At 52.8% G+C, this 17,958-nt stretch overlaps 1 protein-coding gene across 1 annotated transcript in view; it reads left to right on the top strand.

Moving 5' to 3' along the window:
- Positions 1-17,481, top strand: part of LOC127298704 (uncharacterized) — a 31,656-nt gene extending 14,175 nt beyond the window's left edge. The window contains exons 2-3 of the mRNA XM_051328544.2: positions 15,829-16,402; positions 16,550-17,481. Of these exons, the coding sequence (XP_051184504.1) occupies positions 15,829-16,402; positions 16,550-17,180 (1,205 nt within the window). The 3' untranslated portion in view covers positions 17,181-17,481. The remainder of the gene's footprint in view (positions 1-15,828; positions 16,403-16,549) is intronic.
- The last annotated feature ends 477 nt before the right edge of the window (positions 17,482-17,958 follow it).

Here is a 17,958-nt window from a genome sequence, read left to right as displayed (position 1 = left end):
CGGCTGGACTACGGCGGCGAGGGGCTCGCGGGTAACCGTTAGGCGGAGGGGAGGGGTTGCGATATTTGTCTCGTCCAGGGTACATTGCATCCTTTCCCTTTCTTGGATCTGACGAAGGCGTCTTTGACGGAACGGGGATCGGATTTGGGTGTTCCCTGGTTTTTCTTCTGCGCTCCGAGGATCCGGTGTGTGATTCATCGTCGGGATGCCGATCGGCGCGGGCGTCCTTCTGCGCGGTAGATACACAGTTATCCGGATTGGATTCCAACCTGCGCGAAGTATCCGCCTTGCTCTGCTGCTGCATTGCTGAAGTGACAAGTGTACGGAGGTAGTTGATATCAACTTCTTCGTCCTTCTTCTTCAACAGTTCCGCAGCTTTTTGCATGTTGTCCTTTGGGGTTTCCAGCGGTCGGTGCTCTGCGGGCTTGTTGAAGGGTATCCTGCGAGGCGGAATTGCTTCTCTAACAATTCGATCGGCCTCCGCCTGCGCATAGATCATCTTTACTTCCCACTCTGCCCTCATGCTCTTGACCTGCTCGAGTGTGGCAGTAATCTTGCGATCCTGTCTGTCGAAATTTTCCGCCAATCCTGCAGCTTCCGCCCTCTCTTCCCTTAACGCGGCTTCGGTCTCAGCGAGCTTCTTGGCAGTGGTCAGCATTTCCTGTCTAGTGGCTTCTAGAGCCTCCAGATCTGTGGCGTCGCCCGGGGTTATAGGTGTGTTAAGAACTGCTCGTGCGGCCATCTCTTCAGCTGACAGGAGCTCCTCCGAGGAAGAATCCCTGCGGGGTCGCTCCCGAGACATTGGAGATCCTTGTTGGGATGGCTGAGGGTCGGATTGGCTGGTTGGCTCTTCAGATCCAGTTTGTCCCAGCGCTGCTACAGTTGCGAGAACCTGCTTAGGCTGGGCGGAGTCGACTTCAGGCTGGTCACCGAAACCGTACTCCCCTAGCTTGCGGTTAAACTCGTCAGTATCCATGGAGGGGGTATCTCCGGAAATTGGGCTCAGATTGCCCAAAATCGACTCTTCAACCGGGGCTTCGCTTTCTCCGACAGGCTCAGCCTGATCCGGATCTGCGCTGTTTTCCGGTGCCTCCACCTGCTCAGGACCAGCTCCGTCTTCTTGAGGGGCGGTTCCGGCGGTATGGGCCAAGAAGTGTACGAAGTGGCACCTCTGCTTTTCTAACACCTGGGAGACCCAGGCGGATCTGCATTGGTCTTCCACCGTTGTTTCCTGCTCAGGGGCGGATTGGGTGGGCTTTGAAATTTCCAGATCCAAGGCGGAATCTTCCTTGGGAAGCTCCTGCATCTCAGATCGGATCTTCGCGACAGCGTCCAGCTCTGCGGCGGTCGCGTCCTCTGCGTTACTTACCAGTGGGTTTCCGTCGGAATCGACGGTTTCCCCGATGAAGATGTGTATGCCGCCTATTGGGACGATGGAGAGCTTGACGGGGTTTGTCTTAGCCGGAATCCAGCACTCATCCGGAGGGACGATCGGCAGATTTCCGGCGTAAAGGACGCGCCCCACAGCGATGGTGTCGTCGTAGCTTCCCATGGCGGAACCCTCCCGGTTCCGGCCTCCAGACGCCACAGGCCCCACGGTGGGCGCCAACTTTCGTTGCCTAATCGACGGTACCCCGGAGGAGGGATCCTCACGAGGGGGAGAAGAAGTAGGGGCCATAGGGCGGAGTGCACACGGGACGGTGGTACGCGAGTTACCCAGCTTCGGAACACCTGCACGATGACAGGGCCTACTGCTGCTTGTCTGGAATTATCTGGGCGCTTTCGCGTTGTTACAATGAGTTCAGGTTGTGCCTCTAGGGCTCCCGGGATCCGGCTTATATAGGCGCACGGATCTAGGGTTTACATGGAGAGTCCTAGCCGGATTACAGACAGCCTAGCTACGGTACAATATCTTGCCGTGCACGTCACGGATCCGCCTTCCATATACGTCGTACTGGATCCGGGTTCCTCTTGGACCTCCATGGATCCGGGTTACTCCTAACGTTGGTACGGATCCGGCTTACTGATCCTGGGCCGGACTTCTTCCTTCATGATCAACAGCAACTGGGCCGCCCGATGGGCCACATGCCTCATCACCGTCTGTGGGCCACCCGGGCTTGCCGGATCTAGGCACTGTCGATGGTACACCCAGGAAGTATACCCACAACATTAACCTCGGTGGATTTGCAATACGCTTTGGAGAAGCAAGCTGCGTTGCTGCAGGAGTCCGTCCGTCCTCTTCTCGAGGTGGTTGACTCCTTGCACGGATGGGTGCTTGCGCTTGGAGGCTTTCCCGAACGCCTGACGATCCTTTGGTTTTGCCTGATGTTGGTAAGGTGGGCGTTAGCGGAGCGGGCTTCTATGGTTGTTTCTCTCCTCGTGTTGGGGCGTGCTCGGCAGTGACGGCCCCGGTCATGCAGGTCTTGCCTGAGCTCCAAAAGTTGTGTGATGTTGTGGTTATGCCTCCTTGTGCCAAGGAAACGAGGAATGATTTGCACGAGATCTTAGTCGTAGCCTCTCCGCTGAGTCAGGCTCTTGGTTCTGAGAAGAGTGATGTTGTTGACGCTGCAGTCGACAGGCTTGCAGCCCCTTTTGGTGATGGGGTTGCTATGTCAGCGTTGCTTCCTACGGTGCCCGGTGCCATCGTTGCTAGAGAGGTGTGTGACTTTCTTTCAACGTTGGCTACTGCATACCCTGGATCCACAGTTGTTTGATGGGCCCCCCAATGTCACGGCCAGTCTTTGTGCGGTGCTGGAGTGTTGGGTAGTGAGTGTTTGTCGGGTCACATTGTGGTCTCTTGTGTTCGCTTGAGTGGGTGGGATTTTATTGTTCGGGTCTCTTCTTAGACTTGGTTGAGGGTGTGTGTAAGTGTTGCTTGTGTGGGCTTGGCCGTGTGGTTGTAGGTTTTTGCCCGGTTTTCTCCTAAAAACTGGGCACCTTTTTCTTAATTAATAAACGAGGCAAACCTTTTGCCTCGATTTCAAAAAAAGTTAATGTATCGACGGCCAAAACCTGTGCCGACTGCTTTTTATTGGGGTCGTGGCAGAGGTCTCGAACAGAACAGGTCGCTAAGAAGGCCGTCCGCACATCAAAACCGTCGGCACGGGAAAGTTTGTGCCGACGGCCACTGTCGGCACATGCTCGTTCTGGCCATCGGCACATGATAGTCATCGGCACAGGGCCTCCGCCGTGACAGCGAGGCAACGCCGTGATTTTTTTCCCTCTAACCCTATGATGGTGGCCAAGCCGTCGGTACAAGTCCCGAGTTGTTTTTCCTCCACGCACCCTCGCTGGACCACCTTTTTAAGTTTCAAACGAATGGCAAAAAGAATAAAAATAAAAAATCTTTTGAGATTCTTGCATGTTAGGCAACCTACTATTAGCAGAAATTAATAAATTTGAATTTTGATTTTTTTTGAAAAAAATATTTTTGGTAAAATGGCATTATCTTTTGCATATGACATCATAAAAAAATGTATAACCTACCAAAATGATCGTCTCAAAAAGTTACATCCAATTTCAACGTCATTGGTTGTTTGCGATTTTTTAAGATTGCCAAAATTTCAAAGGGAAATATGAAAGGAGGAAGATTTTAGTTTTTGCCAGAAATTCTTTATTTTATATTTCTTTTAAAACAACAATTGAATTCCGCATAAATATTATTATTACTCAATCATTGTTGTTTATTTAAATAATTATTTGAAATTCAAAATAATTAATAGTTGTGATATCAGGGGGTTAATAGGATTGATATGGTACTATTATCAACAAGGTTCCGTTTCTTTCATGGAAGCGCTCCCGGAAGAAACGGAGAAGTTAAGCGTGTTAGGGTCGAAGTAGCGTGAGGATGAATGACCAATTGAGAAGTTAGACTATGAGTGTAACTTAACCTAAAATTAATTGTAGATAGAGTTAAAAACGATCAATGTTAGAGAATAAAAAAATGTAATTTTTTTTGAGGTTGAGGCCTCCACGATGGAGGTTGAGGACGGGCCGCCCTTTTGGCCTAAGATCATAGCGTCGATCAGCGACACCATGTGTTCCGCACAGAGGATCAACGATCCATAGCATCCTATAGGCAGATGCTGAGGCAAATCCTCCAGAGCAACCACGAAATCATCGAAATCATCCTCGCCACCATGGCAAGACAGGAACGACAGCTTCAAGCAGCCACTCAAGCAAGAGCAGCAACAACAGGAGATGCAAGATCCCACTCCAGGATCCAAAATCGGTCCACCCTTCTTCAGTGCCTCCTCGCCACCACGGCCGGCCAGGGGAGAAGAAAGAGGGAACCTTCCTGAAGGTAGACTCCGCTCTCCCTCGCCACCATGGCCTGTCAAGAGCTTATCCATCTTGCAGCAAAATCCGAGAAGAGAAGATCTTGAGGCCACCGATTTATTGTTGGAGATGGTGTTGCCGCTTCCCACGCCAAGCTTCGACCAGGGAAGCACCAGCACGAGCAGCAGCAACCCTAGAAGCGCCATGGATCCGGCGATCGAGATCCAGAGCTCCACCTCTACTACGGGCAGAACCCTCAAAACGCTGGCAGAGGTCGGAACACCCAAGGAAACCTACATATCTAGCCCTAGATTACTCCGGCGCCCATCCTAAACCAACTCTGGCCAGCTAATCCGGTGGAGTGATCGTCGACGGCCCGGTCAAGGTGGAGAGCCCCTCAAAGCTACTGTAGCAGGGTTAGAGCATGGAAGGGGGAAAGTGTGCGAGGCAGCATTTCTAATACCAGGATTAGTTTACTGGTAATCTAATACACTCATGCATATGTCGCGAGATCAGAAAAAAACCAGTAAATGGGATGCACAAGTGTATTAGATTGCCCACTTTTTAATTTTTCGTAAGTTATATAATTTCCTCTAAGATCCTTCTATACATTTGTCTGGGTCGACTAGGAGTTTTCTTTAGTCAGAAAAGTCGACTGAGAGTTACATGAGTGCAGGTCAGATGGTGTTAGAGAAACTATAGCAGACACCTGGAAGGGCAAAACATGTGTGTGAATGTAGGCCGAAAAAAGTGATTTGCAGGTAAAAAAACACTCCCGCAGACCGGACCCCCCTACAATAAGACTCCAAAAAGATATATTCGGGAATATTTCAATTTATGAGAGGGCATCACCTTTAGTAGTTCCTTCATCTTATGAAACATGGCAGAGGTTTATTAAAATTTATATGTATCTAAATACTATTTGGTGTCTCGGTACATTTAAATTTAGATAAATCTCATACACGCTTCATGGGATGGATGGAATACTATAAAATTGTTTAATATCTAATTTTATCTTTTACAAACACTTTCCATCCCATTTACCTTCTTTGTCATGAAAAAATATACAATTTTTAGATATGCATATATTCCTAAATGCATAACTTTGAAATATTGTACATGATTGTATTTCGACGAAAACAAATTAAGGCAAGAATTTATTATATACCGTGAAAAATTTCAAACTTATTGTTAATTTATATTTATTTTGTGAGATGACCGAAGATATTTTCCTGAGGTATGTTGATAGTGCAGTATATATATAGATGTAAAAAAAAGCTCATACTGATAAATATATGCAAACGGGATTTTTTACAGAAACATTTGAATCGATGACTCATTTCTTTCATGAATGTTAGTTTAAATTTTTATTTATAGCCACTGACTCATTGATTTTAATTTTCTGCAATCATTTAGATAAGTTTGTTTTCTTACAGAAAAATATTATGGATGTCATCATTCATTACCGGACGTTTTGTCTTTGCCGTGTTTCAAATAGACACGGCAAAGAGGCCCCGGAACACGGCAAAGAGATTATTTGCCGTGTTCCGCATTTTTTGGAACACAACAAAGAGCCAAAGACACGGCAATGCCATTTTTTCTATAGTGATGAGACACATGTCCTGGTGGCACATAAATTAAATTCATAGGTATACGGGTTGGCCTTTTTTTTCATGTTTGTTGCTTGCGTATGTATCTTGGACTTTATGCATTCAGTTAATAGCACATACTTTGAGTCAATTATTTATGTGATAGTAAGTTATAAGAAATAGATAACTACGATTTTTTCCCATGAACGGACTTAGGCTAGCTAGCTGGTCTACTTTTTTTCTATTTGCAAGCAGGCATGGCTAGCTAGTTGGTTTGTATAATTTTTTTCTTTCTCAAAACAGACTCTGCTAGGTAGTGGTTGTATGTTTTCTTTCTGAACTGATTGATCGGCCTAAAAAGATGAACCTGAGCTAAAAAACACTTACGTGCACATATATGTCTATATATGTACCGTTAATAGCACATACTTTGAGTCAATTATTTACGTGATAGTAAGTTATAAGAAATAAATGAGTAGCCTTTTTCCCTTTTTTTTCTATTTTCAATCACATATGGCTAGCTAGCTGATCTCTGCTCTTTTTTTTCTTTTTTTTTTCGCGAAAACGCAAAAGACTTGCGTTTCGATGCATTGATAGAAAGAGAAAGGTTATATGTACATGTCCACGAAGGGACCAACACCCCGCATTACAACTCGACCCAGGAAAGGAGACCTAGTCTAAGGAAGGAAGTGCCGGACACCCCGGGCTCCCGCTCTCGCCCACTGTTGCGCCTCGGTCTTGATGTCGTTGAGCAAGGAAGGCACCGAAGGTTGTGCGTTATCAAAGATCGCAGCATTCCGGTGTTTCCAGATCCACCACGCCGTGAGCATGATTATCGACGAAGTACCTTTGCGCAACTGGCGGGGAGCGGTCCGCACCGCCTGTGACCACCACTCCGCGAAGTCCCCCTCTGAAGCCGGAGGCCCCGAGGTGGATCGGATCCACGAAAGGACCTCGAACCAGATTGTCCTGGAGAATGAGCATCCAGTGAGCAGGTGCGTCATAGTCTCCTCGGATTGGTCACACAGCGGGCATCGGGGCGCATGCGGTAATCCCCGACGCCCCAGCCTTTCACCCGTCCAACACCTGTCCAGACAGGCCAGCCAAAGGAAGAATTTCACCCTAGGAGGCGCCCATGATCTCCAGTTCAACTCCCAAGATGCTGAGGTAATTCCCCCCTGGAAGAGGGCTTCATAGCAAGAGTGGGATGTGTACTGGCCATCCGTCATCCACAACCAGGTCATCGTGTCCTGTTCTTCCGAGAGCTGGATTTCCCTCAATCTGACCCATAGTTGCACATATTGCCATAGTGCAAGGGGAGATGGTGCTCCAGCTATGTCGGGGATCCAAGTGCGGTCCACCAGTGCCTGCCGCACCGTACGCACCTTCCTGCGCCGTTTAGGAACCAGCGCAAACACCTCTGGCGCCATCTCCTTGATGGACCTGCCATCCAGCCAACGGTCCTCCCAAAAGAGGGCGGACTCTCCGTTCCCCAGTGTCATCGAGGTGGAAGCCGCAAAAATGTCTAGCTCCGCCTTCGAGAACTGCATATCCAGCCCGCGCCATGGTCGCTGGGGGTCCGTGTGCATCCTCCATAACCAGCGCACCCTAAGACTTATGGCCATCCGTGCCAGGTCGGGAATTCCCAACCCCCCTAGGTGGAGTGGCCGGCACACCCTTGCCCAGTTCACGTGACAGTGACCTCCGTTGGCCTCTGCACGGCCCACCCAGAGGAACCCTCGCAGGATCTTGTTGATCTGTCTGAGGGTCTTTTTGTTCAGGGCAAGAACCATTAGCTGGTGCAGCGGGATTGCCGCGAGCACAGCTCGGATCAGCGTCAAACGTCCGGCTTGCGGCATCATGGATGCCCGCCAAGTGGGCAGTTTGTCAGCTATCCTGTCCAAGAGCGGCTGGAAAGTCTCGGCCGGCAGACGCCTAGTGGACAGGGGGATACCCAGGTATTTCACCGGAAAAGGCGCTAGCTGGCACCCCATGTGCCCTGCAGCAGCCACAGCCTCCGCGTCCGAGCAGGCGATCGGAGACACCGAGCACTTAGCAAAGTTGTTGCGTAGGCCAGACGCCTGTCCAAAAATCTCCAGGACTTCACGGACCACACCCAACTCTACCTCGTCCGGGTGACAGAAGATCACCACATCATCCGCATATAGCGACACAGAGGTCACCAGGTCCCGCCGCGCCAACCGCCGCAGCATACCCAGCTCGGCTGCCTTGGCGAGCAACCTGTTGAGCGAGTTCATCACTAGGACAAACAACGATGGCGACAGGGGGTCGCCCTGTCTCAGACCCCTCCGATGCCAGATCGGGGGGCCTGGCTCACCATTGAGCATCACCCGAGTGCTGGTCGTGGCCAGAAGCAGAGAGACCATCTCTCGGAACCTCGGTCCAAACCCAATCTTCTGGAGAACTTCCATGAGGAAACCCCATGATACTGAGTCAAAAGCCCGAGCGATGTCTAACTTCAGCATCACCCTCGGCTCCTTCCCTCTATGCAGGAAACGAGCCGTCTGCTGTACCAACATGAAGTTGTCGTGGATGCATGATGTCTACGCCCCCTCCTTTTCCTGTAGACAGTGTTGGGCCTCCAAGAGCAGAGGTTTGTAGAACAGCAGCAAGTTTCCCTTAAGTGGATCACCCAAGGTTTATCGAACTTAGGGAGGAAGAGGTCAAAGATATCCCTCTCATGCAACCCTGCAACCACAAAGCAAGAAGTCTCTTGTGTCCCCAACACACCTAATAGGTGCACTAGTTCGGCGAAGAGATAGTGAAATACAGGTGGTATGAATATATATGAGCAGTAGCAACGGTGCCAGAAAAGTGCTTGCTGGCGTGTAGTTGATGGTGGTAGTATTGCAGCAGTAGTAACACAGTAAAACAGTAAACAAGCAGCGATAGCAGTATTTAGGAACAAGGCCTAGGGATCATACTTTCACTAGTGGACACTCTCAACATTGATCGCATAATAAATAACTCTTTCTCATATGTGCTACATACACTCTTTTGTTGGATGATGAACACATTGCGTAGGATTACACGAACCCTCAATGCCGGAGTTAACAAGCTCCACAATTCAATGTTCATATTTAAATAACCTTAGAGCATAATAGATCATTGCAAAATAAACCAAGAACTAACATAGTGCACACACTGTCCACATTACACTATGAAGGAGGAATAGATCACATCAATACTATCATAATGATAGTTAACTCCACAATCTACAAGAGATCATGATCATAGCCTACGACAAGAACCACACGGTGCACACACTAGTCACCTTTACACCATGCAGGAGGAATAGACTACTTTAATAACATCACATGAGTAGCACACAACTAGTAGCGATACAAAGCTCATCATATGGATCTCAATCATGTAAAGCAGCTCATGAGATCATTGTATTGAAGTACATAGGAGAGAGATTAACCACATAGCTACCGGTACAGGCCCGAGCCTCGATGGAGAACTACTCCCTCCTCATGGGAGACAGCAGCGGTGATGAAGATGGCGGTGGTGTCGATGGAGAAGCCTTCCGGGGGCACTTCCCCGTCCCGGCGGCGTGCCGGAACAGAGACTCCTGTCCCCCAGATCTTGGCTTCGCGATGGCGGCGGCTCTGGATGGTTTCTCGTACCGTGGCTTTTCCGTATCGAGGTTTTAGGTCTGGGACCTTTATATAGGCGAAGAGGTGGCGTCAGAAGGTCGAAGGGGCGACGACACCATAGGGCCGCGCGGCCAGGGGGTGGGCCGCGCCACCCTATCATCTGGGGGCCCTGTGGCCCCCCTCTGGCGGCTCTCGGGTGTTCTGGAAGCTTCCGGTGAAAATAGGACCCTGGGCGTTGATTTCGTCCAATTCCGAGAATATTTCGTTACTAGGATTTCTGAAACCAAAAACAGCAGAAAACAGCAACTGGCACTTCGGCATCTTGTTAATAGGTTAGTTCCAGAAAATGCACGAATATGACATAAAGTGTGCATAAAACATGTAGATAACATCAATAATGTGGCATGGAACATAAGAAATTATCGATACGTTGGAGACGTATCAATGCACCTTTTGCGAATGAAGGCGCATTGGTTGCGATCCACCAGCGACTCCATCCGCGGTGCCAGCCTAGTAGCCAACGTCTTCGCCACCAGCTTGGCAAAGATATGAATGAGGCTTATCGGCCTGTAATCACCTAGCGCCATAGCGTCCGGGCGCTTGGGCAGTAGGACTAGCAGGGCCTGATTGAGGCCTTGGAGTCCACGCCCACACATCGTAAAAAGCTTGTCGAAGGCCGCCATGAAGTCCGCCTTGACCACCCCCCAACATCTCTGAAGGAACTCAGCCGTGAATCCGTCGGGGCCAGGAGCCTTGCCCGACGGCAGGTGTTTGATCACATCCCAGACTTCCTCCTCGGTGAACGCAACCTCGAGCTCGGAGAGGTCCTCTGGTGTGGTGCCCAAGAAGTCCAAGTCCAGCGAGTGTGCCCTTGCCACTGAGGTGCCCAGCAGGCCCTCAAAGTGCGCAAAGGTTGCTTCAGCCATGGCCGCGTGATCAGAGACAACCGCGTCACCCACCCTTAAGCTATGAACCACATTCTTCTGGCGCCTGTATGCCGCGTGCTGGTGGAAGAAGGCCGTGTTGGCGTCCCCCTCCCTCAGCCAAGCTAGCTTTGCCCGCTGGCGAGCCATCGTCCGCTCGAGTGAGGCTAGCCCTAGGTATGCTTGCTTGAGGTGTGCCCGGAGTCGACGCTCATCAGGGGTGAGCAGTCGTGATTCCATGGCGATATCCAACCTCAGCACCACCTCCCGCGCTATCATAAGCTGCAGTTTGATGCATCCAACCTTTCTGTCACTCCAGCTCATGAGCCGGCGCGCTGTGAGCTTCAACTTAGCGGTGAGTCGCCGGAAGGGGTCGGTATCCCCCTGAACCACTTCCCAGGCGCTCTGAACCGCCTCGTCGAACCCGTCCAGCCGCAGCCAGAATCGCTCGAACTAGAACCTCTTCCGCCCCGCTGACTGTGTGGTGCAGTCAAGGAGGAGGGGGCAATGATCTGCCACCACCGTCGCCAAGCAGCGCAGGCTGCAGCTACTATGGATCTCTTCCCAAGCCACCGTGACAAACACCCGGTCCAGGCGAACTAGAGTAGGGGTCTCACGTTCGTTCGACCATGTGTATCGACGACCATGCAGGTAGATCTCCTTCAGCTCGCAGTCGTTCAAGAAGCGGCGAAATCTGCCCATCATCCTACGGTTTAGATTACCGTTATTCTTATCCTCCGCGCGGTAGATCATGTTGAAGTCCCCACACAGCGCCCATGGGCCTAGGTGGGTTCTGCGAACATCGCGCAGCTCATCCAAGAAGGCGATCTTGTCAGCCTCCGCCTGTGGCCCATAAACACAAGTCAGCCACCACCATGGTTCCCCCCCAAGGGAGCCACCCTAGCAGTGATACTATTAGCAGCGATGTGGGCGCTGTCGAGCTGCACCACCCTGCTAATCCAGGCCACAATCACCCCACCCCGAGTACCAGACGCAGGCAAGCAGAAGTACGCATCAAAATCCGCGCCTAGCGCTTCCATAACAATGGCAGAGGTTACAACCGATAGCTTAGTCTCCTGGAGACAGACAATGGACGCACCCGAGGTACCTACAACACTCCTAACACTCGTACGCCTTGCGCGATCATTAAGGCCTCGCACGTTGGCCACCAACACCTTAGGTTCGTATGACATTAGAGCGATGAAACAACACCCGAGCGACCCAAGAGAGGGTCATGCCTCCACGAGGCGACCACCCGACATCCCCAACATCGGCGGGGAGCAGCCTCTGATCGAGGAGAGGGTCCAACCGTAGAACTCCGCGATTGCCTCGATCATGTCATCCGTCAGGGGGAGCTCGTACATCTTGTGGTAAGCATCAAGGGCTGCCTCTGTCGGCGCCTCATCCCCGGAGATTAGGCCAAGCTTGCGCATCAGGTTACGCACCGCCTTCATCTCGGCATTCATCCCACCCGGCTGTTTTGCGATCCGTGAACTGCGGCGTGGTTGGAAGTTTAGCTCCACCAACCTCCTCCTCACAGCTGGGGTTTGGAGAAGAGCGTCTGAGCGCGACTTTGCAGCCTCGAGGAACTCCCCCAGCGTCCTTGGTCGCGCCAAAGGAACCGGCGCCCTGAGGACCGGTGTTTGTCGCGCCCTCTGGAACACCAGCGGAGGTGTGGCAAAATGGCAAACCGACGGAGGGGTGGCACTAGAGGGTGCCGCAGCGCCAGTGTCAACGCCATCCCGAGGAGGGGGCGGATCTGCCACAATCTCACCGTCCAACACCTCATCATCGCTCTCTTCCTCCATCCTGGCGCCAAACGGCGAAGAAGGAGTCGAGAGAATGAGCTCCTGGCCATGCACTGCAAGCGCTCCCAGCCCAGCACCATCACGTCCACCAGATCCAACAGCGCTGTCTGGCCCAGCACTGTGAAAAGCCTTGGAAGGTGGTGGGCTGGCGAAGGCGTCCAGGCCCAACAGCGGCCTGGGCACAAACGGGCCCGCCACGTCCTCCAGCGTCGCGATTTGGAGGGAAGGGGGCTCCTCAGGCGCCGATTCACACCCCAGCGCGGGAAAGGGAATCTCGTATGCACCCACGCGGAAGCTTCGTGGTCCGCCCCCACCTTCCGCCGCCAGGTTTGAACGGGAAGCGTCCAAAGCCCGGCCCGCAGAGGGCCCCACCGTGACGCAGGCCGCGCCCACGACCGGCCGTTGGACGGGCACGACCCGGTCTCCCGAACGGTGCACCGGCCCGTGGACCAGCGGGTCCACCTGTGCATGGATCGGTGCACAGCTCGACACACCCTCACCGATGGCGCTCGCCGCCGCCTGTCGGTCACCGCCGGCGCCCATGGCAGCCAGAGCCTCCCCGGCGTCCACACCAGCGCTCAGCACCGGCCGATGATCCTCCGTAGCAAGGACCGGCGTGGCCTCCTCTGCGAGAGTTGGCGTGGCGGTGGCGCACGCTTCGCTCCCCTGCTCACCCACGGCGCCAACGGCTGCCATTGCTCCCAAAGCTCCGCCACCGGCCGCCTCCGCCGCGGCGCGAGCCCGCAGCTCCCTGACCTTACGACCTCCTCGTCTCCTCTTCTTGGAGCCCCGTGACGGAGCCACCGTCTCACCAACGATCACCCCGGAAGACAGGGTCCTAACGCCGCCGCCACGATCACCACCGCCTTGGCCCGCAGAGGAAGATGATGCAGCAGCGCTGCCGCCCTCCGCGCTCCCCGGCAAAGTGTCAGGAATGCCCCTCGTGTAGGTGTACTGCCTCCTCGCTGGCCATGCCGGCGTGCCCCCCTCACCGTTCACCGAGCGATCACGCGCACCGCGGCGATTCGCGCTGCGGCGGAAGTCAATCGTCGATGTCACGTGAATGATCAGGGGGTATGCCAGGGTATTGATGTGCGGTGGCACGACCGCCTGTGCCGGCGCCGCCATGTCCTCGGGCGACGGCGGTTCGTCAGGCTCAACGATGTGGAGATCCATCTCGCGTGGGATCAGCGACGGGTCCAAGCACCAAGCCGACATCCGGAAGGTCCCCATGTCCGCGCGACTGCGAGTGAGAGGGTGCAGCCGCTCGACCCACGCCGATGGCGCCAGGATCGCCTCCGCCGTCGCCATGCTCCAAGCATTGGCGGGGACCCCCTCCACCTCGAGCTCCGCGTGAACGCAGAGGCCGCCGGATGCCGCGTGCGTGCGGCGCGCCCATGGCCTGAGCAACAGCCGGAAGAACGGCGATTCGATGACCTCGTTCCGCAGCACCATGTCTCGATCCTCCTTGGTTGCAAAGAAGATCAAGAAGTCTTCTGGCCGGTGGCAATGCACCGAGAAGCTGCCCGGCTGCAGCCTGTGGATGTCCTCCAGTGCCATTGCCACCTCGTCCGTGGTGACCGCGCGACGCACGCCAACGATCACCGCGAGCAGCGCTCTTGACAGCGCGTCTTCAGCCTCGTCGATCTCCACCGTCCTGGAGAGAACGCAAGCCGCGTGCGCAGGGCGACGCGCAAGCTCGCCACCCGCCGCCGGTGCACGTAGCGCCAGGGGCACGACCTCTTCATCCGCGCCACGTCGCGGCCGCGGCAGCGCGTCTGCACGGCGGGCCTGGGGGAGCACCGGCACGACGGCGCGGTCACCCACAGGGACTGGGGCCACCGCGCGCACCTCGCCAGCGACGGCCACCATGCCCGCTCCAAGCTGCGTGCTTTGGCGCCCAACGGCAGCCCGCGGCGGTGGGGCATCTCTTCTTGGCGCGGCCATGGCCCTGGGCGGCGCCGCAGCCTGGCGCGGCGCGGCGACGACCGCAGGTGGTGCAGCCTCGCGCCGTTGCACCCGTCTCCTGTCCATCCCAGAGCGTGGGCCTCCGGCATGGACCTGCTCCCTCGCAGCCTGGCGAGCCTCCGGCGCATGCGCACGGTGGTCACCGGCGCGCACATCCACCCTGCGAGCACGCCCCGCGTCGTTCGCGCGCTTCATGGCCGGCTCCATGGCATCCGCCGGCGGCGACATCGGCCTTGGCTGGCGGGGGAGCGAGCACTCCCTGGACATGTGCCCCGCCTCCCCGCAGCGCAAGCAGACCGGCCCGGTGGTGCAGTCCGCCGCGCGGTGACCGGGCTGCGTGCACAGGAGACACAAGCCGCGGTAGTCGTCGTAGGCGCCTGGAACGCGCTCCGGGCGCGTTGGCCTCGCCGCCACCTTCTTCCCCGCCCTTCGGCCGCGCTTCCGGGTCACATGCGTGGGCTCCTCCCACGGCGCCTCCTCTTCCTCGTCGACATCGTCGAGCGGGTCCTCCAGGTCATCGAGCTCGTCGAAGGCGGCGCTCTCTTCCTCCCTGCAGACCAAGGACCTTACCTCCCTGCGCGCTGAGGAGGGCTCCGGCCGGTCGCCGCCGCGCCGCGCCCGCCCGCCATCGAACGCACCTTGCTGCGACCGCGGAGTCTCCTCCGAATCCGACCCGCGGCCGCCGCGCCACCGATCTTCGCGTCCGCGCGGGCTCGACGCTGGCGGCAGGGATGGGGACGGGGACGACGAGGGGGTCGACGGCGTCATGGCCAAGGCGCCGCCTTGGGCAGGGCAGGGCCCCTCCCCTCGCGCAGCACTCCTCTCTCGCTGCGCTCCTCTCTCGCTGCCCAACAGAACTGAACTATGGTGCAGCAAATCGGAAATCTTTTTTTCTTTTTTTTTTTCTTTTCAAAACGGACTCTGCTAGGAAGCTGTTGTACGCTTTCTTTCTAAACTAATCGATCGGCCTAAGAAGATGGATCTGAGCTAAACAGAACTTACGTGCACATGCCTATATATATACCGTTTTGTTTTTATTTTTCTTTCCTGCACGTGTCAAACATGATATATCGTGTATGTGACAAAATATGCGCTCGTGTATATGTTATGTAAAATCTTTAAATCTTAACCATTAAAATAATAGATCTAACAGCTAAAATAATACTAATGATGTGGATTAATGTAGTGGCTCTATTAAACATTGTATTTTGCTTTTAGTAATAAATAGATAGATAGATGTATTTTGCTTTTAGTAATAAATAGATAGATAGATTTGTTAGGTCCAACGTCTAAGTCGATGTTGTTAGCTGCTCCATTGTTGACCATCAATCCATGTAGGGCGTGGACTTGATTTTGATTTGGAATTAGCAAAAATATTCCTTGAAATAAGCTTGTGATAGTAGAAAAATCTATATTCTACTACTCCCTCCGATTCATATTAATTGACTTCAATATGGATGTATCTAGAACTAAAATGTGTCTAGATACATTCATATTAGAGTTAATTAATATGAACCGGAGGGAGTATCTATGTTCCGTAATATTGTAGGTTTTTAGTTTGCCAAAACATACTATACTATGGAACAGGGGTATTAGTTCAAAAGCTTAACTTTGATGTCTTTTCTCGTCTTTTTTTTTGCAGAAGTTGGTGTTTCGTCAGGGATGGACCACCAACTAATCGTACAATTCATCGTGTTTGCTCTGTTCTTGCTTTCTATCGGCATCTCTATTGGCATCTTGGCTTGCTTCCTCATCCGCCGGCGAAAAAGGCACAATGCTACCACGAAAATAACCAAACATCTACAGATAGCAGGGGCGGCTACACTCTTCCGCGGAGCACTTGTGGAGGACGAACTTGACCAAGGAGTTGGTGGCCCCCGGCGATTTTCCTACAACGAGCTAGCTACCGCCACCAATAACTTTTCCGAAGACAGGGCGCTCGGGAGAGGTGGCTTTGGGTCCGTGTACCAAGGATTTCTGAGCGACATGAACCGAGAAGTGGCCGTCAAGAGGGTGTCCGAGACCTCTCGACAAGGTTGGAAGGAGTTCATCTCCGAGGTATGCATCATTAGCCGGCTCAGGCACCGGAACCTCGTGCAGCTCATCGGCTGGTGCCACGGTGGCAACGAGCTCCTCCTAGTCTACGAACTGATGCACAACGGCAGCCTTGACACTCATCTGTACAGACCGGACTTTGTGCTTGCATGGCCGGTTAGGTATGTATTTCAAATACATGTTTTTCTTACGGACAGTCTGCCTAGTTCCATACTTCCATATAATCCTGCATGAATTTACTCTTTCTTATGAGCACTTCGCGAATTTTGCATTCTCACTTTACTGTGATACTGTTTTACATTATTCAGGTATGAGATAGTGCTCGGCCTAGGTTCCGCGCTTCTGTACCTACACCAAGATACGGAGCAGCGCGTGGTGCACAGGGACATAAAGCCGAGCAATATCATGCTGGACGCCTCCTTCATCGCCAAGCTTGGCGACTTTGGGCTCGCGAGGCTCATCAATGACGGCAGAAGATCGCACACGACCGGCATGGCCGGTACGTTGGGGTACATCGATCCAGAGAGCGTTCTGGCAGGGAGGGCAAGTGTGGAGTCGGACGTCTACAGCTTTGGGGTCCTCCTCCTCGAGGTTGCCTGCGGGCGGCGCCCTGCTGTGGTCCATGAAAATGGTGATGTCGTCCATCTGGTTCAGTGGGTGTGGGACTTGTATGGCGATGGAGGGATCCTTGGTGCCGCCGATGAGCGGCTTAGTGGCGAGTTCGATGATCGAGAGATGGAGTATGTTTTGGTCGTCGGACTCTGGTGCGCGCACCCCGATCGCGGCATGAGGCCGTACATCAGGCAAGCTGTGAACGTGTTGCGATTCGAAGCACCATTGCCGAGCCTGCCGGCGAGGATGCCTGTGGCAACCTACGGGCCGCCCACAAACCCTTTGAGTTTTGGGACGCTGGTCTTAAGCAGTGCCGACGGCCGGTGACGACGATCTCATTGGAACACACGGACCACCCAGGACATCGCTCACTGATTAAATTCAGAGCGACAATTTCTGTAACCATCCTCAATCTTAAAAAGAGATGGTTTTCCCATTAATGAGTAAGCCAGCAAAATAGTTGTACGAGAGATTTAGACGCACTGCTGAAATGGTTGATGTGTGTGTGTGCTTTTTTTTTTTTTTTTTTTTTTGTGAATCCTTGCGTCAGGATTTAGGATCGGAGTTATACATTAATGCAGCTTAATTCTGGGCCATATCAAGGTAAGTGGGGTTGTTCTTACTATACAATTTCCTCCCTCGGATGATAGGCAAGGTTTAAAATAGCGTGCTAAATGAAATAGCGGCAACCTCCTTTAAGCGTTGTGGACGCTATATCGTGCTAATAGCGTGGTATATTTCAAATAGTGTTATCAAAATAATACTATATTTAGTCTAAAAATAAATAATTTTACTAGAATGAATGGATATGTAGTCCAAAACTGACTGAATCATACATACATAACCACACATAAAGATAGATCACACATATTTTAGAAGGATAACATCAGCATGTCACAGGGCAACAACATAGTATAAATTATTTATCAAAAAAAATTAGCATTAGCGATATTATCTTCTGATTTAGAAGTGGAACCGACAAATTGCACTTCATCACCACAAAAAAGTGAAAGCAACTTGCCCGAAAAAATAGCGCTAACGCTAAGAAGTTTTAACGCGATATAACATGCTATTCGCAAATAGCACCACAACGAGCAAAATTACT

The sequence above is a fragment of the Lolium perenne genome, chromosome 5 (genome assembly GCF_019359855.2).
Source record: "Lolium perenne isolate Kyuss_39 chromosome 5, Kyuss_2.0, whole genome shotgun sequence".
Lineage (NCBI taxonomy): Eukaryota > Viridiplantae > Streptophyta > Magnoliopsida > Poales > Poaceae > Lolium > Lolium perenne.
Note: the sequence above shows the minus strand (reverse complement) of the source record. Positions and strands in the feature narration are given on the sequence as shown.